Raw genomic sequence first — 27,835 nt, forward strand, 5'->3', positions numbered from 1 at the left:
TTTGCCCAACTATTAATGATATTTTTAGTAACTCTATTATACAACACCCGCCTTATAATTTCAACTAATTATAATAATACCTAGTCTGATTTGCAAAATTAAGGGCAGCAAATAAATATTTCTCAACGGATAGGAGTGAACTGAAATTGAAAATGTTCTACAGAGGAATAAAAGAACTTCGAGGATGAAAACGTAAAATATATCCGAGTTCGAGTTGCGTGCTGCGGCTCCACCCGCGCCGGGTCGCCGCGTTCAGACAACAACGGCAGAATCGAGTGGCCAGCTGCCCTTTCCCCTCGTACAAATTTTCTTTTTCCACCCCTCAAACACACTTTTTCACCGAACAAACCCTTCGTCTCTCTCCAAAATATCATCAACGCTCTTCGTTATTCATCTAAAAATTTATACACGGTAGTAAATATTGTAATATTCGATATTATAAGTACCAAAATTTAATTCATCTTTATTTTTTACAGTCTATTTTAGTAAAACACTAAAGTTTTATTTGAAGACACTGTAATAATGAATTAATTTATTTAAAATATTGTAAAAAAATAGTAATAGTAGATATAAAAAAATTTAAGGTCAATTATAGAAGAAATTTAAGAACAAAATATTCTTTTCATAATTTTCAATGATATAAAAATAATATATTTAATTTTTATCCAAAAAATATTGATAACTTTTATAAGTTTATATAATTTTTAAATTTAGTTAACATAATTTATTACATATTCGTGTCTGCGACTGCAAATTCTAAGGCATTATTTTCAAATTAATAAAAGTTGGGGGTGAAAGAGAATTTTAATTTACCAAAAACTCCTGATTGATTCGACAACGCTCGAGAGTGGAGAGAGAGGACAGCGGACGACGACAAAATGATGAAGTCGGAGGGTCAAAAATGGGGGCACAACCGCACAATGGCGCTCGCAGTTCCAACGCACGGCGATCGAGGTGGAAAAATGTTCAAAGAGCTCCGACAAGCAGGCTTCGCAAGCGGTCATCCTCCAGCCCCTCCTCAGTCCACTCCTCCCCTTGCCATTTCTCCAGTCGGTGGCTTCGCTCTCCGCAACTGCGGAAGGTGGCGTCCAGGGAGGAGGATAGAGAAGGGAGGCGATGGGGACGAAGAAAGGTTGCACCTTTGCGACCTTACCCCCGCATTCGGTTAGTGTCCCTGCGTTTCGTCTTTTTCCCCCTTTTTCTGTGCCGTAGCGAAGATGGATTTGCTAGTGGATTCAATGTGATCGTTAGTTCATTGCATTTGGAACTAAATCTTCTAGGCGATTCACTATATCTTTGTTTTGATTGACCTTGATAATAATTCATGAAACTGATGATAAAGGGCGTGATAGTTTCAGAAACAGCAAAATCTTCAACAAATATCTTTGAGGTTTGCTGTTTTAAGAGCAATCCCTTTTCTGGGGTCAGGAAAGCAATCTTTTTTCCTTCTTATCTTGCTGAAGGCAATTTATTTATTTATTTTGTTTAAATGTTTCCGTCAATGCATGATGGGCTCAAAGCGAGAATAAGTTAGTAAATAAGTAGTTTGGTGAATTTGTAATACTTTTATTATCTCTATTTATATTGAATTGATTGAATTGATACACACCTATGGCACTCAATGTTTCTTATACTCTTATCTAGCTCCATCATTCCTTCTTCTCCTTTTATTAAATGCTAAATAAAACACTTGGGAAATTTCCAAGATATTACTTGTAGTTTTGGTAATAATTTCTCAATAAGTTGTGAGGAGTATTAACCATGGTAGTTTCATTCGAGCATGGTTGATGCCTAGGCATGCATCACGTTTTATGCTCAGTACAAACATTGTTAGTTCACTCATGGCCTAATAATTGATGTTTGCTTAACTCTTTTATGGATTGTTACTTTTGTCGTTATTCATTAACTACGCGGCTAAGAAGGTGATGTAGATTCATTTGTGTTAGTTTATGTTACCTAGTAAATGCATAAGGTCTGATGTTAAAAAATGCTAGATTTGTTCATGTTATTGGTTTGTGATTATCAAGTAAATGAGTAGGCATTCTATGTTAAATGTCAAAGTTTTACTAGCTTTTTTTGTTTGTGTTTTTTTAATGAGAAGGAATAGGGAACCACTGTCCTATTATATCAACAATTATAGTTTCCTACTCTAGTAGTTGGACTCTTTATTTATCTCCTCTCAGCCATTCACACTCGTAGTAGACACCTAGCACTCTTGTTTGTTACTTGTATAAATTTTCAGGAACTAGTGTAAAACACTTAAATCCATTCCTTGTCCAAGTACTCGAGTCTAGTAACATAGGCTTGATACTTGTTATCAGATTGTCACCGATGAGTAATTTAGTCATGTTTAGTAATAATATGTCATGTCTGAGTAAAGACATAAGGTTTAGCGTTGATCTTTTATGTGATTGGAATATGTTATCAATTTGTTGTTGTTAACGCAGTGAAATGACTAAAAATTTGATATATCCATTTAATCTTTTATCTTGTCATTATGTGACAATGTGTATGATACGTAAGGTAATTTTTAAGTAGACGAATGTTTAGGTAATTTAAGGTTTTACAAGTTGATTATAAGAATACATTGGCATCTATTGGATAACAGTAACAAATGTCTTCAAATAATAAGGAAAATATGTTGAAATAATCTCTCTCAGCTATTGAGACTCTTCATCTTATCCTTTGTACACTTGTCAGATACTTGAGACTGCAACTGTGACACTTTGAATCAGACACCAAGTCACCAACACATCAAGTTTGAGTAACGCAAATCTTGCTTGCAATTCGTGTACATCAATTTGGTTATACTTGAAAAGGGAACCTAGAAAAATTAGCATCAAAGTTTTTCTCCTTTTCACTTTAGCAGCATATTCTCTGTACTTCAAGTAATCCAAAATTTGCTTTTTTCCACATTATTCTATCTATTTTATTACTAAAAAGGACAAGAAGCACAGACAAACTTAAAGATTGGTATGCCATATCCTAAGACGTCTGGAGTCAAATTTCATACTTAACCATTTGGTTACTGATATGGTAATGTGTATATAATTAAGGATGTAAGATTATACTCCCATCAATAAACCACAACTCGCCTTGTGGGACTAAATTAGGGTGTCAAAACTTGGCATTATACATTGAAACTGTTTTTGTTCAAGTGCATGAGATATATATATCCATGTTCTTTACTCAAAGATCAAGCTATCACAAACTTTAACTACTTGTAGAGATATTACTCTAGCATGTATGATTTCATTCAACAGAAATTCTGCTCCATTTCACAGGTGAGAATTGCTTCTTCGAGTCTATACTTGAAATACACCTTGTATGTTAAATAGAAACCTGCAAAGAAGAGAGTTAACAAAGGAATTGCAAAGGTTAAAACCCTGCACTCAAATTCCCATTTTTAGTACCAATATACATGAAATATGGATTTGCAAACATGTTCATACCTTCCTCAATGACAGGTTTCTGAATTCTCATTTTCTACCATTATGAGTTTCAATGCCATAGATTCAAGCTCTCTTGGAGTTACATCTGACAATGAAGATTCAGATGGTTTGTTAATTCCACTCCCTGCAAGGCTAATAATAGTTGCAAATTTCCTTCCTCTGCATGCTGTTCGAAATCACACAAGTGGAGAATGGCACTTTGAGTGGGATGAAGATTCATTACTCCTGCAAATGAAAGACGGATTTCCTTCAAAAACTGAAATCATTTATGTGGGTAGTCTGAAAGTTGATATCAATGTAGAAGAACAAGAAGAACTTTCGCAAATGCTTTTAGAAGAATTTAGGTGCGTAGCTACTTTTCTGTGTTCTCATCTTCAGAGAAGCTTCTACAATGGCTTCTGTAAGAGACACCTTTGGCCACTTTTGCATTATATGTTGCCAATCTCTTCTGGGCAAAGCCAGATCTTTGACCAAACCCTTTTCAGAACCTACATTTCTGCGAACAGAATATTTGCAGATAAGGTAATGGAGGCAATGAATTCAGATGAAGACTACGTGTGGATCCACGACTATCATCTCATGCTTCTACCAACCCTCCTAAGGAAGCGACTGACACATATCAAGCTCGGGTTTTTTCTTCATAGCCCATTTCCATCCTCAGAAATCTATAAAGTTCTTCCAGTTAGAGACCAACTCCTCAAAGGCTTATTGAATGCAGATTTAATTGGTTTTCAGACTTTTGAATACGCGCGCCATTTTCTTTCTTGTTGCAACAGGCTCCTAGGCCTAGATTATAGATTCAAGCAGGGTTATATAGTAATCGATTATCTTGGCCGAATTGTGACTATTAATATTGCCCCTGTTGGCATTCACATTAGTCGACTTGAAAGAATTCTGAATTGCCCATCAACCCTTGCCAAGATTCAAGAGATTGAACAAGGATTTAAGGGGAAGACAATATTCCTCGGTGTTGATGATATGGATATCTTCAAAGGTATCAGTATGAAGCTTTTAGCTTTTGAGGTTCTGTTGCAGAGGAACGATAGGCTTCGAGGAAAGATAGTCCTGATTCAAATTGCTAATCCTCCGAGGACAATGGGGAAGAATGTTATGGAAACAAAAATGGAGGTAATCTCACTCGTCAAGGGCATAAACGATGTCTATGGTAGTCCAGGCTACACACCTGTGGTCTTTATAGATTATTCTATCTCCCCTCACGAGAAGATTGCATACTATGTGATGGCAGATTGCTGCATCATAAATGCTCTCAGGGATGGTATGAACTTAGTACCTTATGAATATGTCGTTTGTAGGCAAGGGACAGAGGAGATGGATAGGCACTGTCTCATTCATGAGGTGCCCAAACGCACAAGCACACTGATTCTCTCTGAATTTATCGGTTGTTCTCCTTCTTTGAGTGGAGCTATAAGGGTCAATCCTTGGAGCATTCAGGATGTTGCAGATGGCTTGTCTCGTGCAAGTTGGATGTCTGCACATGAGAGACAGCTACACCACCAAAAACACTATCGATATATTAGCTCTCATGATGTGGCTTTTTGGACTCGAGGCTTCTCAAAGGAACTAGAAAGAGCATGCAAAGTCAATGCCAATCAAATATACCATCGCCTTGGTATCAGTCTAAGTTTCAGAGTTGTTTCTCTTTCTCCAAATTTCAGAAAACTATCTATAAGTGAAGTGGTCTCAATCTACAAAAGAACCACCAACCGAGCAATATTCTTGGATTATGATGGAACCATAATTCCTGTCTCTTCAGCAAATAAGGTCCCATCCACAGCACTGGTTTCCATTCTTAATGATCTCTGTGCCAATCCCGGAAATACAGTATTCATCATCAGTGGAAGAGGAAGGACTACTCTTGATGAGTGGTTTTGTTCTTGTACAAATCTAGGAATTGTTTCTGAGCATGGTTACTTCATCAGGTTCGTCGATATGTAATATCTGAAGCACTTTTTTGTTATTCTACAATTTTCTGATTGTTTCTTCTTTCAAATCATAGATGGACTAAAGATTCTAGTTGGGAATCTTCTCCGCCTTTTGGTATTAACTTCAAGTGGAAAAATACCGTAGAGCTTGTGATGAAATCATACACTGAGGCCACAGATGGTGCCTATATTGAATCGAAGGAGAGTGCACTGGTGTGGAATCATCAGTATGCTGACGTCGAGTTTGGCTCCTGTCAAGCTAAAGAGCTTTCCAACCATCTGCAAAGTCTCCTTATCGATGCTCCTGTATTAGTTCATAGGGGCCAAAACATTGTTGAGGTTAAGCCTCAGGTATGTCTTACAATTGCAAAGTTTTACATGTTCCTTTTCTTGAATCCACTCGATAAATATGTTTACCCGACCAGATATGACAATATGTTCTCTTTCGCTTAAGCTTTTATAGTTGGCAGCCTAATTTTGTAGCATATAACAAGTACTCATCATCATCGTCATTATCAAAACAAATCGTGTTTACAACATAGCAAGTAATTCAATTTTATGTTAAGTGAAAGTGTTTAGATCATAACTGGATGTTATCGTAACCTTCTCGCGACTCGCATTGCAGGGAGTTGCCAAAGGGATGGCTGTGGAAAAAATTCTGAAGCAACTGTCTGCAAATGGAAAACTTCTGGACCTCATTATCTGCATTGGTGATGATCGGTCCGACAAAAACATGTTCCGGAGCCTCAATGATGCAGTGGCAAGGCCATCGCTTGCCGCACCCCCTGAGGTCTTTGCCTGCACAGTAGGCCAAAAGCCAAGCAGTGCCAAGTACTACATCGAAGATACTGATGAAGTGCTGGAGTTGCTAAGCGCCATCGTAGAAACTCAAAATGGAAGTGTCCCCAATGAATAATAGGTATAGACTCATGTTTCACTTCTTGTGCAAAGATCGATCGACAAAGTTCAAAGCACAAAGTTCTCGACTATTCCATGAATCAGTCTGCAATGTTGTCTTTAACTGGGCAAAAGGGATGCCCTTTTCGTGATTTTAACTCCAACCGATAAGCTAAACAATACGTTTCGCCCGTGTCATCTGACACAGACAATATTTTCTGTTCCACACTTGTAAAAAGACGAATTCCAACACCTAATTCAAATGAGCAACTGCATTTGTCGGTATCTATAATTGAGTTTTTTTTAAACCTTTTAAAACCAACAAAATCTGCTGATAGAATTGAAGAAATAAATAAAATTTATGAACAATTAATTTATTTTTTTAAATAGATATTTCTTGTTTTGCTGAAAAATTGGTTGCGAACCTTCAGCGCAAAGAAAGCAAAGCACGCACTGCGAATGACAGTCGGTACCTGGGACGGTGTATAAATACCCCGGGACTCAAACGACTTTATGCCCCAATTACAGTCGCGGCGGGAACCGGGAGAATTTGGGACGCCCGAAGGCGAAATTAGCAACCTGCCTCTCTCTCTCTCTCTCTCTCTGTTGCTCGCTCCTGGGGAAACCCTAGGCGTCTTACGGCTCTACCTCGCGCCCGTCGCGGATGGCGCTCGCCATGGAGGAGTTCGTCAACGAGGAGGAGGAGGACGACCGCCCGCTGCGATACCTGCCGCTTGGCCGCGTGTACTCCGCCGCATGCGTCAGTCCTAGCGGAGCCTCCACACTTGTGTCCAAGAACGTGAAGGCCCGAAAGATCGGTGATGCAGAGGAGGGGGACGAGGAGGCGGGCTGGAATGATAAACCCTTGGATGCCAGAGCCGTGGGAATGTGCAATGGCGACGCGGCGAAGCCGTTGCTGGTCTACCAGAGGAGGGCGAAGAGGCCCCGGGTGGAATCGGCCTCGGAGCAGTTGGGCGAGGGAGTTGATAAGGGGAGTCCTGACAGTGTGGCTGATTCTCTGGGGGAGGTGAAGATCGTTAAGACCAGGACGAGTATGAAGTACGAATTGCTTAGGTTGGGTTCGGGCTCCAGTTCTATGAGCGAGAACTCTGGGTTGCGATTGCGATCAAATGAAGACCATAAACGAGTCAATTTATCGGTGGCAAGAAAGATCGTTCGTGGTCCTCAGAAGGATTCTTCTGCCTTGAGCAAAGTGAAAAAATGGATCGAGTGAGTTATTGATTTGTGTTTTATACTGAATTGTGTTTTATAATACTTGAATTGGTGTTTGGATTTTGATTGCCACTAAGTATTTGGGATATTCCGCTGCTCGTGAAGGTTGGAACTTGAAGGTGTAGACCCGCACGTATTGATTGGTTTGGAATGCAAGGCAAGTGATTCCCATGACTCTGAGTAGCCGACCAAATGATTTTCTGTGGATCTTAGCTTTTAACTGGGCCTTTTCAGGTTTTCTGGCCTATAGACGATGATTGGTATAAGGGTTCCATTACAGAGTATAATTCAGACAGCAAGCAACATAGAGTACGTATTGAATTTTATCTGTAGAAATTTCCATTCTCCTCCTAACTTATCCCAAAACAGTCAGTCTGGAACTTTCATCTTTGCATGTTGTACATCATATCTCGTGTTTAATTCTTTCTGCGGCATTTTCCAAGTGAAATAAGTAACCTGTGATATGTTTCAATACCTGTTGGAAGTTTGGGGGCTTATCTGCTTGCAGTTATGATATATTTGTCTTCTTAATCTGATCATGATAAATTGCTGAAAGTGATCCCTTCATGCTTAGTATGCATTTTCCAATGTATTCATAGATCATTTGTCCATGCACATTATACCTTCTCTTTTAACTTAATTAAACAAACTCCACTTAGTGCAGGTTAAATATATGGATGATGATGTCGAGCATTTGATTCTCTTGAATGAAAAGATAAAGTTTCATTTGTCTTGTGAAGAAATGGAGAATTTGAGTTTCAAATGTGTTGTTCCTAACATAGAGAAGAAAGGAATCATTTACAATGAATTGCTGGCTTTGGCACTTAACTTTCATGATTGTCAAGGTCTTGAACCTGGTGAACTTGTATGGGCAAAACTTTCAGGCAAGTGTAAATTTATGGTGTAGTTATCTAATACAATCGGTTTTTCACTGATTTGAAGTTGGTGTACTTTTATGCAGCAAGTTGATTGTAAGTTGAAATGATTTTCTTCATCTTCATAATGATTTAAAAGTTATTGTTCCATGATTGGTGTAAATTCGATGAATGTTCTCAATAGTATTTGAAAATCTAATGTGATAGTAATGTAAATATATTATTTGCTACTTTGTTACTTAACATGCTTTGTAGCTAGTAGCCTCAACCATGAAAATTATATAAAAACTTAATATATAATGTAGCATCTTTTTGTGCTTTCTCTTGTTCCTAACCTATTGCCATCTGGCGGCAAGTCTTACAACATTTTCTTCATTGAATCCACAGTTTGGGGCTACTGTCCTAAACTGGAATGCCTCATGTACTAAAATTGGACCAGTTTCCCTGAAGGGATGATATTGAGTATTTCATTTTTGTTTTGTAAGAGGAACTTCTAAAATGATTCCATAGGCCAATGTTTTGAATTTTTGATTTAGTTTCAGCCTTTCAGGTGGAGGAAGCCAAACTATTATTACTTTGCATAAGCATTTGTGATGACTTCATATCTATCTTAGTTGCATGTGCTTCACATTTTAAGGTTTCTACTGCTAGATGATTTGTTGGAAGCTTGGATTCGAATAAGTTTGCTCATAAACAAGAGCACAAGAATACATATATGCTCTTTTCATTATGAGTTAAGAGGCCACCTATTTTTTTTATTTAATTAATTTCTAATACAATTCTTCACATTTGATTGCTAGATGAATATGCCAGTAGTTGCATGTGCTTGAACAAATGCTTTGTAGAATCCTCTTAATTATTTACATTCTCATTAATAGGGCATGCTATGTGGCCAGCAGTTGTTGTCAGTGAATCAAATTTTGGTCCTCGGAGTGATTTGAAACCCTCTCAGACAAATCAATCTATTCTTGTACAGTTTTTTGGGACACATGATTTTGCAAGGTTCAGTTCTTATCTAAGAGATGTTTTATTTCACAATTTCTCATCATGCCCTTTTTCTCAACTTTCTTAAAAAACTTTGGTTTGGAGACTGAAAATTTCAGCTATTAGGAAAATGGGAGGATCATGACATGCAAACTTTTGCTTCTATCAGCAAATAATGTGCAATTATGGATTTGTTATTATGAAATTTAATACCATGTATCATGTGCCATTATGGTCTTCTTTAATGAACTATTTTACAGGATCAAGTTGAAACAGGCTATTCCATTTCTCAATGGCCTTCTTTCCTCCTTGCATCTGAAGTGCAAGCAAGCAAGATTTGATCGAAGCTTGGATGAGGCAAAAAAGTATGTGCTTTCTCAGATATACGATTTCCCATTCCCCCCTCAAAGTTTAGAAAACCCTACAGCTGATTGTATGCCCTAGTTACTGCACTCTGGTTTGTTATATCTGTTTGAACCTCATATAAGATGCCTATTATTTTGCTGCAATAGTTTTATCAATGCTTGCAAGTTTGACCTTCACATGGTTGGGTCTACCAGTTGGTCAATTTATGATAATTGTAGGTTGTGGCAAGAGAACAATATCATATTAGCATTTTTTTTTTTTGCTTATTCTTGTTCATTTGCATTTATTTTTGGTGTCTTCAATTGTGCATAGCAAAATGCTTAAACCAAGTTGATAATGACTCACTGATCTGAGTTTATAAAGTCTCTTTACTAGTCAATAATTCACTGCATGGGATTAAACTGGGGTGTCATATTTTTTTTTGTTCTTTGCTTACATATGATTGCCAGGTATGCCATCTGTAGCTGTATAAGTTGGTTTATGAATCTTTTTTACCTGTAAAAGAATTTCCTAACAGGTATTTGATCGAGCAACAACTTCCTAACACCATGTTGCATTTGCAAAAGTGTATCAAGGCTGATGATATTAGAGCTGGCTCTGGAGAGGATGAAGGTGAAAAGTCTGATGATGATCATTCAGCAAGCTACACAACTAGTGGTGCTGAACATACTAGAGTCTCACCTATTGAAATAGGAGATCTTTGTGTGACTACCTTAGGTAATAAACCCTAATAAATGTTCGGCATAAAAATCTTTTGAGACACTTGTATAACTTGCATATATTTGGCAAATTAGTTGATAGTAGGTCAATGCATCTGAAACTATGTTTTTCAAAATGCAATTTGTACTTAAAAATCTGTATTTTAAATAATTTTCAGGAAAAATAATTTATGATTCGGATAATTTCCATAACAAGAAGCACATTTGGCCTGAAGGATATACAGCTTTTCGGAAGTTCACATCATTTAAAGGTAATACATTTCATCATTCTACTAATGTTGCCTATTCTCGCAATTTAACAAATCACAGCTTAGCAAAGCAGGCTTTTGACCTTCCTTTTCTCTAAAGAAACTAAACAATTTTTCAAGTCGATGGATCTTTAATAATTTAGATATCTCCGGACCTTTCTTCTGAACTTGACTCCACTAATGTTTTCATATTTTTGTGTTGCAGATCCTAAATTAGTCATGCTATATAAGATGGAAATTTTGAGGAATCCCAAAATAAAAACTCGGCCATTGTTTAGAGTAACCACAGATGATGGGGAGCAGGTTTGAATTTTCTCTCTCTCTTAGATATAATGCCATCCTATTTGTATAAATCGTGAAACTTGGCAAGAGTAGATCTTAAACCTGCATTCAATGAACTTATCATTCAAGAGGCAATTCTAACATGCAAAATGAATGCACTATATAAGTTTTTATTTTCGTTCAACACTATGTTGTATTAGAGAATCATTGTGTTTTATACAATTTCAGTTTTTATGTTATCTCCATCATCCTTGAATACTTCTGATGCCAGATTGATGGATCAACTCCAAGTGCTTGTTGGAAGGAAATCTATAACAGAATAAACAATAAACAATGCAATGGGGTTCAAGTGGAAGTGGAGGGTAGTGATCTTCAGAAATCAGGGTCTTGCATGTTTGGGTTATCCAATTTACAAGTAGCCCAACTGATCCAGGTTTGTCAAATTTTCATATAATGCCACATATTTTGTTCCTACAGTTCTTTGAATCATGTCACCATGTGAGTCACGTTAGCTTAGGTTATGAAAAATCATTTGTATAGCATTATTTCTCAGAACACTTCTACTTATAGATTATTTATCTACTTCTAGATTTTAGGTTGCGATTCTCTATACCATCTTTTTGGAAACAACCTCTTGCAAAAAGCAGGGTAAGACTGTGTACGATGGATCTTTCCCCGGGACCCCGCATGGCGGGAGCTTCGTGCACCGGGCTGTCCTTTTTCTTTTTTATTCTCTATACCATCTTCATGGCTTTGTGTATTTTGTTTCCAATACCTTTTCTTACAAAGCTTCATAATCTGACTGTTATTCATGTCTAACTAAATGTTTGATTATTCTATATTAATCTGGTTTCATGATGAATCTCTTAAATCATTAGGAACTCCCGTATTCTAAATTGTGCTCAAAGTATTTTGAAAACTGTGGCGATTTGTCCATGGGTTACAGAGCTGTTCGTGTTGATTGGAAAGATCTTGATAGATGTGGTGTTTGTGACATGGATGAGGTATAATATTTTGTCCTAGCGTGGTATTTCCTTCACTGTAGCTACAAATGTTGGTTGTATGCTTCTTGTGTCTGCCAGCATATGCTTTGTTATCTGTCATTTATTAAAGTCTGAATGAATTTCTTTTCTTACGAGTCCTATGTAAAATGGTTGATTTCCTGCAGGAGTATCAGGACAATTTATTTCTGCAGTGTGACAAATGCCGAATTATGGTACACTGTTTTTTTAAAGTATAGTGTAGCGTTGTATCCAATTTACATATAGGTCCAATCCATATTTTTATAATACCTGCACATTTTTAAGGTTCATGCCAAGTGCTACGGTGAATTGGAACCAGTAGATGAAACTCTTTGGCTTTGCAATCTATGTCGGCCTGGGGCACCAAAGGTTCCTCCAAAATGTTGTCTCTGTCCTGTTATTGGTAAAGTTGTATATTTATCTCAGAGATCTTAGGCATTGATGTTGTTGATTTTACTTAAACTCTTAATTGTTATAGGTGGTGCAATCAAACCTACCACAGATGGTCGTTGGGCTCACCTCACCTGTGCAATGTGGATACCTGGTACTTGACAAGCCATAAGTTTGAATGATAATGGATAAACTGATCTTGATTAAATTAATCAATTATCCCCAGAAACATGCCTTGTAAATGTGAAGAGAATGGAGCCTATCGATGGAATAAGCAGAATTCACAAAGTACAAATTTCAGTTTATATGGATATGTTTCTGAATATGTTTTATTCTGTTTTGTTGTTATTTTTTTTCCGTATTCTGGAACTATAATTTTTGCCATTCTGTATCTCATATAAATCTTCTCTATTGATATTATTTTCTTTGAAATGATATCCCAGGATAGGTGGAAACTCCTGTGCAGCATCTGTGGGGTAGCTTATGGAGCCTGCATACAGGTTTTAACCTGTAAATTTATTGTTTATATGAATAGTCAAATTTCTTTTCCTGTTAGATCAATGCCTATCAACTGTGTGCATGCAATGCATTTGGTTGTTAATAAACAATATATTATAGTTTAATAAAATTGTATCTTAATAGTGTTCTCATAATACTTGTCGAGTGGCATATCATCCTCTCTGTGCTCGTGCTGCTGGTCTTTGCATTGAGGTACTTGCTATTGTTTGACATCTTTTCATTCAGGATCTTTAGTTTGATATCCTTGTTAATTATACTGCTGTGCACTATTTGAGATTTTATTTGTTTATTTATTGCAATACTTATCTTTTTGAATAAAGTTAGAGGATGAGGAAAAGATTCATCTCATGTCACTTGATGAGGATGATGATCAATGCATTCGCCTACTTTCTTTCTGCAAGAAACATAGACAACCATCAAAGGAAGGGCCACCTGCAGACAACAGCTTAAGTATGCCCCCAGAGCTAGATTCAAGTTTTGTTCCTGCATCCAATTCTTCTGGCTGTGCAAGGAGTGGTAGGGATATAAATGTTATATGTTCTAATATTTGCATAAATTGTGTTACTATCATTCCCACGCTATAATAAACAGTGGAGGAATCTCTGCTTTTTGATCTTTGTCTATGAAATGCTTTCTCATTAATCTGCATTTAATGCTTGTTTAAGCTCTTGACCATTGAGCATTTTGTTTCCAACGAATAGAGCCATATAATTTCTTAGGAAGGCGAGGTCAGAAGCAACCTCAGATTCTTGTCACTGCATCCCGGAAACGATCATATGTAGAGAACCAGCCATATCTAGTCACTGGTTATTGTCAAAATGAAAGTGATTGTGGTTTATCAAGCAGCATTTCCTCACAAGCTCAGTGCACAATGGATGATTCTAATCAGAGTACCTCTGAGTCTGAGAAGCATAGTAGTGTTTGTTCAATGGCTGAGAAGTACAGAAACATGAAGACAACATTCAGAAGGCGTCTTGCATTTGGTAAGTTCAGTATTTTGACTAAGTCCAATACCTTGATATTGCATCCTTTTCACCATTGAGTTATTGTAATCCATAGCTTTTTATACTCTGCATTGTCTAACATGAGTGTTTTCTCTCATAGGAAAATCAAAAATTCATGGGTTTGGTGTTTTTGCAAAACTTTCACATAAGGCTGGAGATATGGTAAGCTTCATGGCTTCTGCTGATTGATTCTCTGGATTTTGTTGGAACTATCTCGTACAAATGAGTGTCCCTTTGCTGCAGGTAATTGAGTACATAGGCGAACTTGTTAGGCCAACAATAGCAGATATAAGAGAGCGCTTTATTTATAATTCATTGGTCGTAAGTGTGATCTCTTATTGTTGCTCTACTTTGAACTCTGAAACATTATTCTAAAGAGTAACATAATTGTTGTTTGTGTATATTTGTTTCTTTACCTTCCACATTTAGTTTCAATGAAGTTTTTTATATATGCTATGAATGAAGTTTATGAGGATTAAATACTAAATTCCATATGAAAAATATTTTGTTGGAAATGACATGATTCAAGGAGTTCAGATTTTATTATGCCATTGAACTCTCTATACATGACTAATCACTATTAATATTTAGATCTCTTAATCATTATTTATTACATCAATTAGTGTTAATTGTTTTTTTTTTTGTTTCTCTGAGTCTTTTGCATTTGTTATTCTTCTCAACTTATCTATCCATAGAGTCCATTAAATGCTTTTTTTTGTACATGTGTATATAATTTTATTTCATTTTATCTCATTTTGTCATCTTATGATGCTACACCCCTATTCTTGTATAGCAATATATCTTATATATATAATCTATTTTAGTGCCACCGCACATGCGTCTTAGCATTTTCATTTTTGCAGCATTAACTTTTGCATGCATTATCTTCTAAATACTGTGTCCATAAAATATGACAGGTCATACCATAGTCTCATATAAGGCACATAACGATCTCATAACTCTCCAAAAACTCATCCTTATTTCAACATACTTTTGTTTCTATTAATGCTGTGTTTATCAATAATTCCTTGTTGGGTGTTAGATCCATTATATTTAAACTGTTTCATTTGTCTTAACTAGTCCCATATTTGTTCTTGTATTGAAATCGCACTCATCTCTTCAATTTAAGATTTAGTTCTACTTAATTTGAATGATATCCAGTTTTTCTTTCAATTTACTAATGACATCATTTTATTTACAGATAATATAGAGGTTTATCTTGAATATAACTAGTAACTTCATCTAAATAGTTAAATAAAGATATATATTAGAATAAGTATAAATATGAAAACATGTGAAAATACTATATCTTAATAATTTGAACACAAATAATTTTATATAGAATTGTTATATAAATGTTATGTATTTGCAGGCTACCTAATAACATAGTTATAAATTCCGTAGCAATGGTCATTTAAAGCTGTTAATCTATTACTGATCAAATCAAACCGACCCTCGTATAGGAACTAAGATGACGTTCCCTGAGATTATAGTTTACTTCTGACCCTCTTAAGTGACTCTAAAACCTCGTATAGTGCTTCTTCGTGTTTATTTATTTTGTTGCTATGCTCATGACTTTTTTGCTACTTCGAACTTTGTCTTCAGTGAGTATTGAAGTTTTTAATTCTCTTTTAGGAAATACTCTGATATATATTTGTTTGTGCGTTCATGAAACACTTAATTTACCTGCTTTAACTTGTGTTCGCAGGGTGCTGGGACATATATGTTCCGGATAGATGATGAGCGTGTAATTGATGCAACAAGGACAGGAAGCATAGCCCATTTGATTAACCATTCTTGCGAAGTAAAATATTTCATCTTGAATTTAATTAAGATTGTGTCATGAAAAATTGTTTTACACACATGCACACACATAGAAAGGACAATAGAAAGGAACTGTTTTTGTCTCTTTTCTATTGATGTGTTGGGATCGCACAATAGAAGAAGCACAATAGCACATTGCAAAAGCAAATTATTTTTAATATTTGCAATGTTTGTATCTTTGTGAAGATGATTTAAACTTATTGAAATAAGTTAGGTTTAGATTGCCATACGTTAAGCAAGTGGTGGAGATCTGGCCACCACTTTGAAGGTTTGGCCATCACCACTAAAGAGAGGGAGAGAGGTGTTATAGATCTAGAATGATTAATTCTTTTCTTAAGTTCTAGAGAATTAGTGAGAACTTATATACCCACTAAGCTCAATAGGCCTTAAACTAATTCCCATGTATCTAGCATCATTTTATGGAATATTCCATTTCTAGAAGGTGTCAAGAATATTGGTAATTTTATTTATCAAGTCTTAAAATCTCATAGAGAATTAATTATGATCATATCCACATAATTCTCTAGTCAAGTCTAAATTAAAAATTCAATTAACTCTTTCATTAATTTTCAATTTGACTCCCTTATCTAATTGTGTAAATTAAAATTACATTTTGTAATTGATCTTGTTAATTTGATTTGGACAAAACATTGGCATTATACCTTTCTTGAAGCTACATGCATCAAATGCCAAGATGTCAAGCTTAGTACCTGTGACTCTAAAGGCTCTTAGAACTACTGGTAGTGAAATATGAGTAATTAAAAACACTAGGATCCCACATGAAGATCTTCTTTATCAGTTGAGGTACACAGTCCTTATTGGCCTCTACTCAGGCATTGAGACTACTCACTATTTCAAAAGTAACACTCTATCCACAAAAGCCTACCACAACACAATTAATGCACAATACAATCCTCTTATCATTTCATATTATGTCGTGCCTCTATGATTTAGATCAGTCTCTATCCCAATAAGGCACATCCAAGCGTGCACTTTATACAGCCATGACTTGGAAGATCAACTTCATAACAATTCTCAACTGATTTCTACTATGCATAGATTTGATCCGAGTGGTTACAGATCAAATTACCATGAATAATAATAAGTTCTTTGTTGAGTACTCCTCGACTTTATTAGACTAGTAATATTCCTAACTACAAATGTATGTGTATTTTTCCATAGATTCAATAAAAAAAATGTAATTCTGTTATTAATGCAATTACATTACATATCTGTAAATACTTTACTCTTGTATCAGGTGCTTTCCATTATGTATTGTGATTAAGGTAATTCTTAAAAATGTATTCTTGTTTCATTACAACTTTCTAGGTAATTAAAACAAAATACTTTTAGGTATATGCAATCTGAAACTATCCCAAACTCTTTCTAAAGTTGTTGATTCTTTTAAATGCATCTTTTTCGTACCCCTATCAAAACATAAATTCCAGCCTAGCACCAGTAGATTGAGTGGTGATTCTCAGCAATTTGCTTTTACGTGCTTCATTGCTTGCATTTGTCTTTTCCCATTTTGATTCTAAAAAGTTACACGCAACAAACAGTTGATTGGTCTTGCATACATCTGTCATTTACTGGATCCCAGCCAGGTTGCAAATATATAGCTAGTTAGTCTTCAATATGGAGATTTTTTTGTTTTTTTTTTGGCATTGTTCTCTGAGAGATGGTTTTCTGATATGTTCTCTTTCCTGGAGGTCAATATGACTTGTTTAATATGATCCATAATTTTTTTCTGCAATATTAGCTGTTTGTTTATATTTCCTCTTCCTTACTGGTTAATTAAATGTTTTAATATGCTCAACTTTTGTAGCCCAATTGTTACTCAAGGGTCATTAGTGTTAATGGTGACGAACATATAATTATATTTGCAAAGCGTGATATTAACCAATGGGAAGAATTGACATATGACTATAGGTATTTCTCAAAGCATGCTCGTGTATCTTTTTTCTTTTTTGATGTGATATTCTTACTTGTGAAAAATGAATCAGATTTTTCTCAAGTGATGAACGACTTGCTTGCTATTGTGGTTTTCCGAGATGTCGAGGGATTGTTAATGACACTGAAGCAGAAGAACAGGTTGCCAAAGTCCGGATAGCTCTCAGTGAGATAACTCAGTTGAAAGGTGAATGAGGCATAGTTTGGTCAAAGCCATCGAGCCTAGGGTGGGTATTTGATCAATAATCCTTTCATTTGAGAAGCTCACTTATGTTTTGTTTTATGTCTGTCCTCTTTGGTTAGAAACAAAGCAAAATGTTATGCATGAAGCCTTGAAGGTAATATCCGACACCATCTTGTAGTGCCATGATATTAGGAATTCCCAAATAGCAAGTGGCTTGCAATTTGTTCTAGCTTTAGGAGATTGGAAGTCCTCCAAAAAATCAGTAGTGCAGTGTGATTTATTTTTAGTCTTTATCAAGGTCTGGTACCCTGACCATTTGCTGATCAAAATAAAAATGAATGAAAAATTTTCATCGAACAATATTTTAAATCATGCCTGTCAATGGTGTTTCTTATTAACATCTGATATTCATTTTTGGCCTACCATTTGAGTTATTGCCAATTGCATTAGCCAATCTCAAATTCCTGTTTAATCCTTCTCTTTTATTCAAGTGTGTCCAGAGGGATTTTGAGTTTAAGAAAATCTAAGTCGTCATTATTTATTTGTTTAGCCATGCAATATATTTCAATTGGATGAAATCAGATTCAATTTTTTTCTCTTCCACAATTTCAATGACTAACTAATTCTTTATCCTCGCTGCAGATTTCATCATCAATTAATTGATACTATTACCGGCCTGTTCATTATGCTTCTGACGGATGGTCAGATCGTTGAGTTACCTTTTTCTTCCCCTTCTAATACCTTTGTACTTTGATTTATTTAGTTGCATGTGATTATTCCATGCATTTTTATTTATTTTTCTTCTTGATTACCTCCGGAGGGCCAAAGAAAAGTTTGTATATATAGTTCGATTGAGAAGATATCGAACAGCACGTGTATCTGTTATCTTGTCTAATTTTTAAATATGACAAGTGCTATGTGCATCTCGTTCCTTACCCCTTATGTTAAGCGCTAGGTTTACTAAACTGATGTATATCGAAATATAAGCTTAATGCACCTATGATAAAATGGAGGCGTATGGAAGAACTTGCTAGAAGTTTCGACACCTACTAGGCTTACTGGTGGTGTAGTCTGTGAACTATGACTATGTAATCGATGATCGATAGAGCGAGCCAATTACAACGGATTTTAACAATGACAAACAGATTCTGATTCTTATGGGCTGGCTGTGTGGTTTTTGTTTTTGATCAACTTCAAGATTTGTGTCTGGAGAAAGGGAGTGGAGAATGCAGAAATACAAATAAATTGCTCGTTAATTAGCTAGGTTTTTCACATATATGCTATTGGGTCAGTGGAAATATGGTTTTATTTCGAAAACCAATCTGAAAAAGCTTTTTTTTTCCTTTTTTTCATTGAGCTGAGAACCAGAGATTGTTAGTTATGTCTGATGAATATATCATTTTCCCCATGGAATTCATTTTTGATCGATTCAACTAGGAGGGTAAGTAATTGGTTAATAATTTAACCCATCAAATCAAGTAAATTGAAAATGGACAAATGAAATATGGTTTTCTGAACAAATTGAATCCACCGAGCTTTGCTAAGAAATTGAACAAATTGATCCATTAAAAAATTAATTAATTCAATCGGTTATCATCAAATTTATTAATTTTTTATCAATCGATTAATATGAGTCGACTATTTATAATATAACAATCTTGTCCGTTTTCAGTTTAACCAATTTTTTTACTCACTCCTTATTCTTCTCCTTCACCCCACTCTTATGGAAACTAGTTGAGAGACTTAACACGGCACAGACCATTTAGACATCTTAAAGTAGATAGTAATTGAAGTTAAGCCTTTAAGTTTGGAGGCTCTATTTGGGAGGGGAAAAAAACGAAAATAAATAATTGAATTCCTCTTAAAATAACTAATGAAATCAAAGCAAATAATTGAAGCCCGATAAGACGGCCCAATTCCAAAACCCTTGCTTGAGAGAAAAGCAACAAATATTCGAACCTATAAATGGATATAAAAAGGATAAAATGAATGAGAAGCGTGCAAAGAGAGGAAAGGGCAGCGAAGATGGAGGTTCGGGGAGATGGCAGTATTTTGGAGGAGGAGGAGAAGAAGAGGCTCGTGGAGTCCTTCGTTGGCATCGCCGCCTCCACCCGAGAAGAAGCCCTCTTCTTCCTTGAGAGCCACGGTTGGAATCTGGACTCCGCCATCGTCTCCTTCTACGATCACCAGGCCGATCCCCAGGACCACCGATCGCCCCTCCTCCGAGGGCGGGACGACGCCTACGACCCGGAAGACGAGGATGAGGAATACCTTCCGACGGAGGAGTCCCCCCATGCGGCTGCGCCACCACCGCGCGTGACGCGTTCGACGGTCCCTGCCGCTGCTTCGGCCCCCCGGGCGACTCGTTCGTCTGCGGCGGGGGGTTCCAGAGGGGATAAGAAGGCGTCCAAACCCTCGGGGAGTCGGTCGAGCATCCGTACACTTGCTGATCTGAATCGGAGAGCCGATCCGGACTCTGATAGCGACTCGGATGGGCCGCAGGAGTACTACACTGGTGGCGAGAAAAGGTTTGGTTTTTACGATGCAATCCTTAATCTCTTTAGGTTAAGCTGCTTCTTCTTCCTTTGGTGGTCATTGTATGATATAGATCCGTTGTTTGACCTTAAGGCATATCTTGAATGTTTGGCACGAGGAGTATCAGATATAATTGACCCATTTACTTCTCATTGTTTGAACGCGGACTGAACGAACGTGCCCAAGTTAAAATCAACGCTAGGGCACTATTCTTGAATTTATTAATTTACACATAATGATTTTGGTAACACCCAAATCAATCATGGCTCAGATCCTGGCATATTGGATCTGCCTAAGTATGCTCGACAAATTTAATAAAGTGTTGGTACCTTAAAATGTGAATTGTGATCTAGCTAATATTGGAAATTTTAGTTATCAAAGCATGTAAAAGTGTGAAATTGCTTTTTTTTTCTAGAGCATTAGGTTTGACCTGTGAGATTTTTCTCTATTGTGGATGCTTTTCTCCATGAAGATGTTTGTAAAGAAAGATGAGCTTGATTTGAGATATTTAACCCATTCTTACCAAATGCTATATAGATTTTTTAGGTTTTTAGGTACTCTGCTTTTGCAAGATTTTATTGTGTGATTGTGTAAGAGACTGGTATTGATATTCATGAAAGTATGTAATGGTGGAGTATTAATGGTTTTGTTGTTTATCTAATTACCTTGCAGTGGTATGCTTGTCCAAGATCCTTCAAAAGGTGGCAATAATGTGGATGCAATATTTGAGCAAGCCCGGAGAATGGGAGCGGTCCAAGGACCTCTCGACCCTCAACCATCCTTTAGTTCAAGAAGTTTTACTGGAATAGGTAGACTTTTGTCTGGTGAATCAGCACCGTCTGCTCCTACTCCTGTTCCCACTCCCCAACAACCGGAAAATATTATACATAATATTTATTTCTGGAGGAATGGATTTACTGTGAATGATGGTCCATTAAGGAGGTTTGACGATCCTGAGAATGCTTCCTTTTTGGAGGTAAATATTTCATCCACTCATAAGTCCTCAACTAAATTGCTATTTCTGACTGCATATCATATTTCATCTACATAATTTGATGAAGATATTATTCTTATGCATGCCGAAAGAAAAAAAAACAAGTTAATGTAATGAGAAATAAGGGTTTTGGAAGTTTTTTTTGCCAAGGTCTTAAGTTTAAAATTCACTTTCATTAAACACGGAGACTTGAGGCTTCCATGTATACTATCTAAAAAAGTAAAATTTCTAGGGATACAATTGAGATAAAGATTCTAGCATCTGGCAGTTTGAAATATAATAGATGGAGAGAGGTAGAAAGCTTCACAGATGATGAGTGAATGATATTTCAATTATTTGAGATAATACGGATTTAGGTTTGGTCTATCATACTATGTATTTAATTAAACATGCATTTAAGCAGGTAATATGATGTATCGAACCTAGTTCATTGTAGGCCGGAAAGAGTTTTGTTTTAAAATAAAGAATTTTGTGAAGTTCCCTCGAACAAATATTGTGTTTGTCCATTTTAGATGTGTCATTGAGGTCAAAATTATGGTTTTCACCATCATGGACTCTGATGTCATTAAATTATGTTTGCTCAGGCATGGGTACAAGTATTTAACGTGTGGATCTAAGTGTCTAATGTGTTTAAATTATGTTTGCTCAGGCATGGGTACAAGTATTCAACATGTCTGGATCTAAGTGTCTAACAAGGCTATTTCCTGTAATTTTTACACAATCGATAGAAATATCGAATGCCCACTTAGAGTATCATTGTCCAAGAATCAGTATGAGATGGGTAGGTAGATGAACAATACAAGTATTCATGCGATGAACTATTCTTTCTATCACTCATCTTTCCTTGCTATCGACCGTGCATTTAAGTTGAATAATAGTTACTAAATAATGTATCCTTTGCCATTTGGACTTGTTAACTGAGCGATGAATATTTTCACATTGTATATAGAATAAAAGAGAAATTACTGAGTACAGTCTATAACACCCTTAGCATTGCAAAGCTAAAGATTAACACTTTGTTTCCATCGAATTTGGTGGTTTCCATCCAAGTTTACTATTTCATTGCTGCAACATATTGTGTTGGTTCTTTTCTCAGAGCATTACAAAATCTGAATGCCCTAAAGAGCTTGAACCAGCAGATCGGAGGACTGCAGTAAATGTGAATCTCATACGTCGCCAAGAGGATTACTCTGTATGTTTCCTTGTAAACAAACTATTGCTCCTACATTTTCTTATAGCTCGATCTCTCCTGGTCTGATTTTTCACCGTTCGACAGGAACCTGTGCGGCGTCTTGCTGCATTTCAAGGCGTAGGAAGAACGCTCGGTGGTGGATTGTCTGATAACTCAGCGACCGAGCCTCCTGTCCCTCCTGTCGATGGCACCGCATCCAGTACTGCTCCTCCATCATTATTAGGCCTTTCTGTGGATGCCTCACTGCCGTCCACTTCAATTCAGCTAAGGCTAGCAGATGGCACACGCATGGTGGCACGCTTCAATATGAATCACACTGTAGGCCATATAAGAGCTTTCATCGATGCATCGCGGCCTGGTTCATCGAGGTCTTACCAGTTGCAGACGGTTGGCTTTCCGCCTAAGCAGCTGAATGATCTCAGCAAGACGATCGAGGAAGCAGGTCTTGCGAATTCGGTCATCATTCAAAAAGGCTAAGTTGCTACCGATTACTTAGTTGAATCAAAACTTTCTAGACTATTTAGACAAGAACTTTCACTGAATTGCTTCTGATCCTTAATTGCTACGATATTTTACATTTAGTAAAGAATTCTATGGGATTTTTATGTTTAATATGGAGGTGAGTGTTTCTCACTAGCTACATCAGTTGAGATTGGTGCTTACCTTCAACTGTTTAGAAAACCGAAGTCCTGAGAGAGAAGCAAAAGGGGAAATAGGGATTTTTTTTTTTAACTCTAGTAATTAGAGACAAAGGAAAAATATATTTTAAATAGAAATTTTTATTGATCATGAAAGTGATTTTTCCAGTTTAATTGTAAGAATTGTTTCAAACTGGGCGTTTTCTTTTTTTTTTCTTTTTAAAAACACCCTTGACATATATGATTTACTAAAAGGCACCCTACAATCAAAAAACATAAGAGAGAGAAATAAGTGGCTGTTTTTTGTGTGGGGCCCGGCATGTAAAATAGGCAGTCCGCATGCATACAAGACAGAGTAAGGGGCTCCCGGGCATCTCCAAATTCAGTGCAGAGAGGTTTCTTGTGCGGGCCCACCATGTAAAACGGCGAGTCCGCCCCTTAGCTTTTCAACGACTCCCTGCCCCACTCTCCTGTTTTGGTCTCTGCCAACAGATTGTCACTCTCTGACAGTATCAATAGCTTGCTGCAATTCTCTGCTCTTTTGAAAATGAGAGCGAGAAGGAATCGAGAATCATCGGCAGAAGTTCTGTCTTTGATAGTGAGAGAGAAAGGAAGCGTGAGCAGCGAATCATACTATTGCAAATAGCGTGCCTAGTAAATTAGTAAATGAGAGAATTGCTTGGTGTATGGAATAAGATAAAAATAGCTCATAAGATGAATGTTTTAAAGATAGATCATTCAAACATCGATACGCTTTTGAAGATTCAGCCACTAAACCAGAACGAAACAACAAAACGAGACATATTCTAGTCCACTCCTTCCTCCTAAGTTCTAATCCTCCCCCACTCCTTCCACCGTAAATTTCACCCGCCAAACGTTGATTTGTGCGCTTCCATCTCGGCGCCATCCTCCATCCCCAACTGAGAAGCAAGCGATCGATCAGTTAATCGTTCATGTTAATCACGATGGCAAAATTATAAGAGGAGAATGAACAGAGCGGTTACTTGCTCCGGGGTCTGATCTTCTCCGACCTTCCGATGATCGAAGGTGAAGCTCAAGGACTTGAGCTGGAGGCCCTTGCGCTCGCAGAACACCTCCATCACTTTGCCCAGCTTCGTCGTCCGGCTCATCTTCATGCAGAGATGGTTACCGTCCTATACCATACATTTCACTTCCCTCTCAAAATCTTTTAACAGAGGCATATTATCAATGTTTATATATATATATCACCTGGCTGATGACTTTGATGGAGATTCTGTTGTCGACGGCGGTGGCGGCGTTGAGCTTGTTCTCCTCTATTTTGACCATGCTTGCTGTGAGTTCACCGAGAAAGGAAGAAGAAGACAATGGAGGCGAGCGAGCGAGTTAGAATATAGAACTCTTGTTGGAGTCTTAGGAGAGGCGAGGAAGGGAGTTGGTGGTGAAGGTGCTTTAAACAGATGGTTGTCCAATTCAGAGGGGTGGTTTTGTCTTCTCTGGCACGCCTCTGTCTGCTGCACTACAGGACTGAGGAGTAGTAGTTGATGGGAGCAGAGAGTGTGAGCGACTGAGCATCATGTGAGGATACCGTGAGAGAGAGGCGAGTAGAGGAGAGGTTGCACTGACGTCTGCCGAGACAGAGAGGAGATGAAGGAGAAAGAAAGTTGACTATAATTTGAATCGAATTATCCAAATAGGGAGAATATAATATTTGGAGGGTCGGACCCTACTTCAAATTTATTGAATAGATAAATTAAGAAAAAGAGCGTCTATTTTTGTAATTAATTGAACGAATAAATCCAAAGGCGAACAGACGGAGACCGTCTTTCCTTAGAATTAATTGGATGGTAAAGAAAAGGACAATAAAATTTGAAACAAAGTCCGGCAAGTTTTATTGGGATTTCAGCAAATGAAAAATTAAATGGTCATTTCAAATTATGTAAATCATCGAGATGCTCTTTTTTTAAGCTAGTTTTAAATATGTAAATCATCAAATTAAATAGAGATTTCAAATAGTTAATTTTAATAATTCTAATTATTGTAAAATAGTATTTTGATCGACTCATCTCCTTCGTAGTTAGGATAGTCATTGCTAGCGTTAAATCTCTCCTATATATACATGGGGTGCTATCCGGTACACCCTTACGTTATACATTGTGCGTGACTAAGTACGAAGGGTGTCTGAAAGTGATTTGAGCACTTAGAATTGTACTTAGTCATCCATGTGTGTCACACACTTGACTAAGTATGTGGAGTGTCTGGAAGTGATCTAAGTGCTCAAAATTGTACTCAATCATTCACGCGCGTCGCATAACGAGTGTGTGCATGGTATCACCCTTTTATATATATATATATATATATATATATATATATATATATATATATATATTTGTGCTACAAATTTTATGGTGCACATCTTGTGAGCACATAATGTATTTTTTTAAATTTCTTTAACTTAAATAATATACCCTAAACCATAAGTAAAAATAGACTAAGTGCTCACAGGGTGTGCCCCATGAGATGTGTGACATTATATATATATATATATATATATATATATATATATATATATATATATATATATATATAGAGGAGTGATCTCCTGCGCGCCCGCATAGTGCGCGTGCGCGGGAGATCTCTGATTTTTTTTAATATTTTAAATTAAAAAAATTAACATTTTCTTACATAAATTTTTAATGCATTAATATATCCCCTCAACATATTACAATACTCAATAAATACTTAAATTTATTTTATTTTAATTTTTTTAAAACCAAACACTATAACCTAATTAGGAAGCTTGAACCCTAGAGATAAAATCTAAAAAAAAATAGCTTAAAAATTATAATCCAATTGGGAAGCCTGAAGTATTGTAATATGTTGAGGGGATATATTAATGCATTAGAAATTTATATAAGAAAATGTTAATTTTTTTAATTGATTTTTTTTAATTTAAAGTATTTAAAAAAAAAAAATGAGTGATCTCCTGCGTACGCGCACAGTCGTGCACTGTGCGGGCGCGCAGGAGATCACTCCTCTATATATATATAATATACAGTTTTCTTATGCTGCGGTGCATATGGTGCGGTGTCGTGCGGTGCTTGCCACGTCAGCTGCATGAAAACAAAAAAAAAATGTTGGTGCGGTTAGCACTAACGATTTAACCCAGGTTTTGATGAATGACAAATAAGTTAAGTTAGTTTTGTTGTTGTCTGACACTTTGATCGAGTGTGCAGGAGAAGTCCAGCTAGGTCGACGGGCTGACCGGATAGCTGGCGAGAAGTCCAAGCGGGTCGACGGGCTGACCGGACGCTTGGCGAGAAGTCCAGCTAGGTCGACGGGCTGACCGGATAGCTGGCGAGAAGTCCAAGCGGGTCGACGGGCTGACCAGACGCTTGGCAAGAATTCCAGACGGGTCGACGGGCTGACCGGACGTCTGGCAGGTAAGTGAGGTAAGTCACTGGAGGGGAGTGAATGTGAGGACGCGTTCCCGGGAAGGGGACATTAGGCGTCGATCCGGCTTAGATCCATTTCGGATGTCTAAGTCGAGATCGTGACTAGATTCCGGTCTCGGAAAGACGGAATCTAAGTCATACTCTTTTTATCCATCTGTTGAACTTTAATTGTGCTAACAATCTGTTTTACAGGATGTATATTTGCCTCGGACTAACTTTGTTTTGCAGGAAAAGGGAGTTTTCTGGAACAAGGTGGTCCGAGCGCCCGGAGGTCCGGGCGCCCGGATCCCCTCCGGGCGCCCGGAAGGCGAATTCTATCCAGCCAAGTCGTCGCCATGTGGAGCATCTCGATTTGAGCAGTTTCGTCACATTCCAGGCGCCCGGAAGGAATTCAGGCGCCCGGAACAGCATATAAAAGAAGCCCCAGACAGGAGCTTCAGAAAAATCAATCAAGCTGAGAACTCTTCTACTGCTGGTCTTGCTGCTCGACGCTCAGTGCGACGCCAACAAAGCTCCGACACTACGCTCCGTTCTTTTCCCTTTTTGTCGGTATTTGTTTTTCAGTTTTCATTAGCATTCCCTGTACGGTTCTTTTGTAATCATTATTCCGAATTGCTAGTGATTGCCCAACGAAAGTGGTCAAGGACCACGGGCCTTCGAGTAGGAGTCGTCACAGGCTCCGAACGAAGTAAAACCATTGTGTCTATTTTACTTTTCCGCTGCGTTTAAACTCTTGTTTTTCGAATCGATATTCACCCCCCCTCTATCGAATCTAACGGTCCTACAAGTGGTATCAGAGCAGGTACCGCTCTGATTTGGTGCAACCACCAATCAGACAGGGGGTGAATTGTTTTTTTTTAATAATTAATTTTAAAACTGGTGTTTCGTTAACTTAATATTTCTCTAATCAATTTAAATTAGTGCAACACGAATCTAGATTTTTTTCTATTTTTCTCTTCCCACACTACTAATCCAAGACCAAGTCTTGGGATATTTTTTTGGTTATTTACCTGTGCACAGAATGTCCCAACAAGAAGGATTCAGCACAGTGCGACCTCCACTCTTCAACGGGGACGACTTCCCTTACTGGAAGAAGCGCATGAAGGTCTACCTCAAAACAGACTTCGACCAGTGGATGAGCATTACGAGA

At 37.2% G+C, this 27,835-nt stretch overlaps 4 protein-coding genes across 6 annotated transcripts; 3 read left to right on the forward strand and 1 right to left on the reverse strand.

The window, feature by feature from the left end:
- Positions 1–876: 876 nt before the first annotated feature.
- On the forward strand, positions 877–6,567 carry LOC122015370 (probable alpha,alpha-trehalose-phosphate synthase [UDP-forming] 9). Its single transcript, XM_042572227.1, has 5 exons — positions 877–1,164; positions 3,285–3,377; positions 3,468–5,392; positions 5,470–5,746; positions 6,021–6,567. The coding sequence occupies exons 3-5, from the start codon at positions 3,495–3,497 to the stop codon at positions 6,309–6,311; spliced, it is 2,466 nt and encodes an 821-aa protein (XP_042428161.1). The 5' UTR covers positions 877–1,164; positions 3,285–3,377; positions 3,468–3,494; the 3' UTR covers positions 6,312–6,567.
- A 148-nt stretch (positions 6,568–6,715) lies between these two features.
- On the forward strand, positions 6,716–18,827 carry LOC122016814 (histone-lysine N-methyltransferase TRX1-like). Of its 3 annotated transcripts, none has more exons than XM_042574223.1 (25): positions 6,716–7,522; positions 7,631–7,682; positions 7,760–7,834; positions 8,190–8,409; positions 9,279–9,402; positions 9,645–9,749; positions 10,268–10,467; positions 10,628–10,720; positions 10,923–11,020; positions 11,271–11,432; positions 11,878–12,003; positions 12,168–12,215; positions 12,307–12,424; positions 12,500–12,565; positions 12,638–12,699; positions 12,855–12,911; positions 13,054–13,122; positions 13,251–13,446; positions 13,632–13,913; positions 14,035–14,096; positions 14,178–14,252; positions 15,643–15,738; positions 17,584–17,687; positions 17,762–17,935; positions 18,535–18,827. In XM_042574223.1, exons 1-24 carry the CDS (start codon positions 6,957–6,959, stop codon positions 17,901–17,903), a joined length of 3,198 nt encoding a protein of 1,065 aa, XP_042430157.1. In that variant the 5' UTR covers positions 6,716–6,956; the 3' UTR covers positions 17,904–17,935; positions 18,535–18,827. The 3 variants fall into 3 exon arrangements, with proteins under 3 accessions (XP_042430157.1, XP_042430158.1, XP_042430155.1); XM_042574224.1 differs by having other exon boundaries at positions 13,650–13,913; positions 14,178–14,255; XM_042574221.1 differs by having other exon boundaries at positions 6,717–7,522; positions 14,178–14,255.
- A 1,034-nt stretch (positions 18,828–19,861) lies between these two features.
- LOC122016815 (plant UBX domain-containing protein 4-like) lies at positions 19,862–23,225 on the forward strand. Its single transcript, XM_042574225.1, has 4 exons — positions 19,862–20,420; positions 21,100–21,403; positions 22,518–22,613; positions 22,698–23,225. Exons 1-4 carry the CDS (start codon positions 19,882–19,884, stop codon positions 23,088–23,090), a joined length of 1,332 nt encoding a protein of 443 aa, XP_042430159.1. The 5' UTR covers positions 19,862–19,881; the 3' UTR covers positions 23,091–23,225.
- A 719-nt stretch (positions 23,226–23,944) lies between these two features.
- LOC122017575 (small ubiquitin-related modifier 1-like) lies at positions 23,945–24,869 on the reverse strand. The gene is made up of 3 exons (XM_042575222.1): positions 24,482–24,869; positions 24,256–24,405; positions 23,945–24,171 (listed from the first exon to the last, which is right to left on the reverse strand). Exons 1-3 carry the CDS (start codon positions 24,557–24,559, stop codon positions 24,115–24,117), a joined length of 285 nt encoding a protein of 94 aa, XP_042431156.1. The 5' UTR covers positions 24,560–24,869; the 3' UTR covers positions 23,945–24,114.
- Positions 24,870–27,835: the final 2,966 nt, after the last annotated feature.

This window comes from Zingiber officinale, chromosome 8B (assembly GCF_018446385.1).
Source record: "Zingiber officinale cultivar Zhangliang chromosome 8B, Zo_v1.1, whole genome shotgun sequence".
Classification (NCBI taxonomy): domain Eukaryota; kingdom Viridiplantae; phylum Streptophyta; class Magnoliopsida; order Zingiberales; family Zingiberaceae; genus Zingiber; species Zingiber officinale.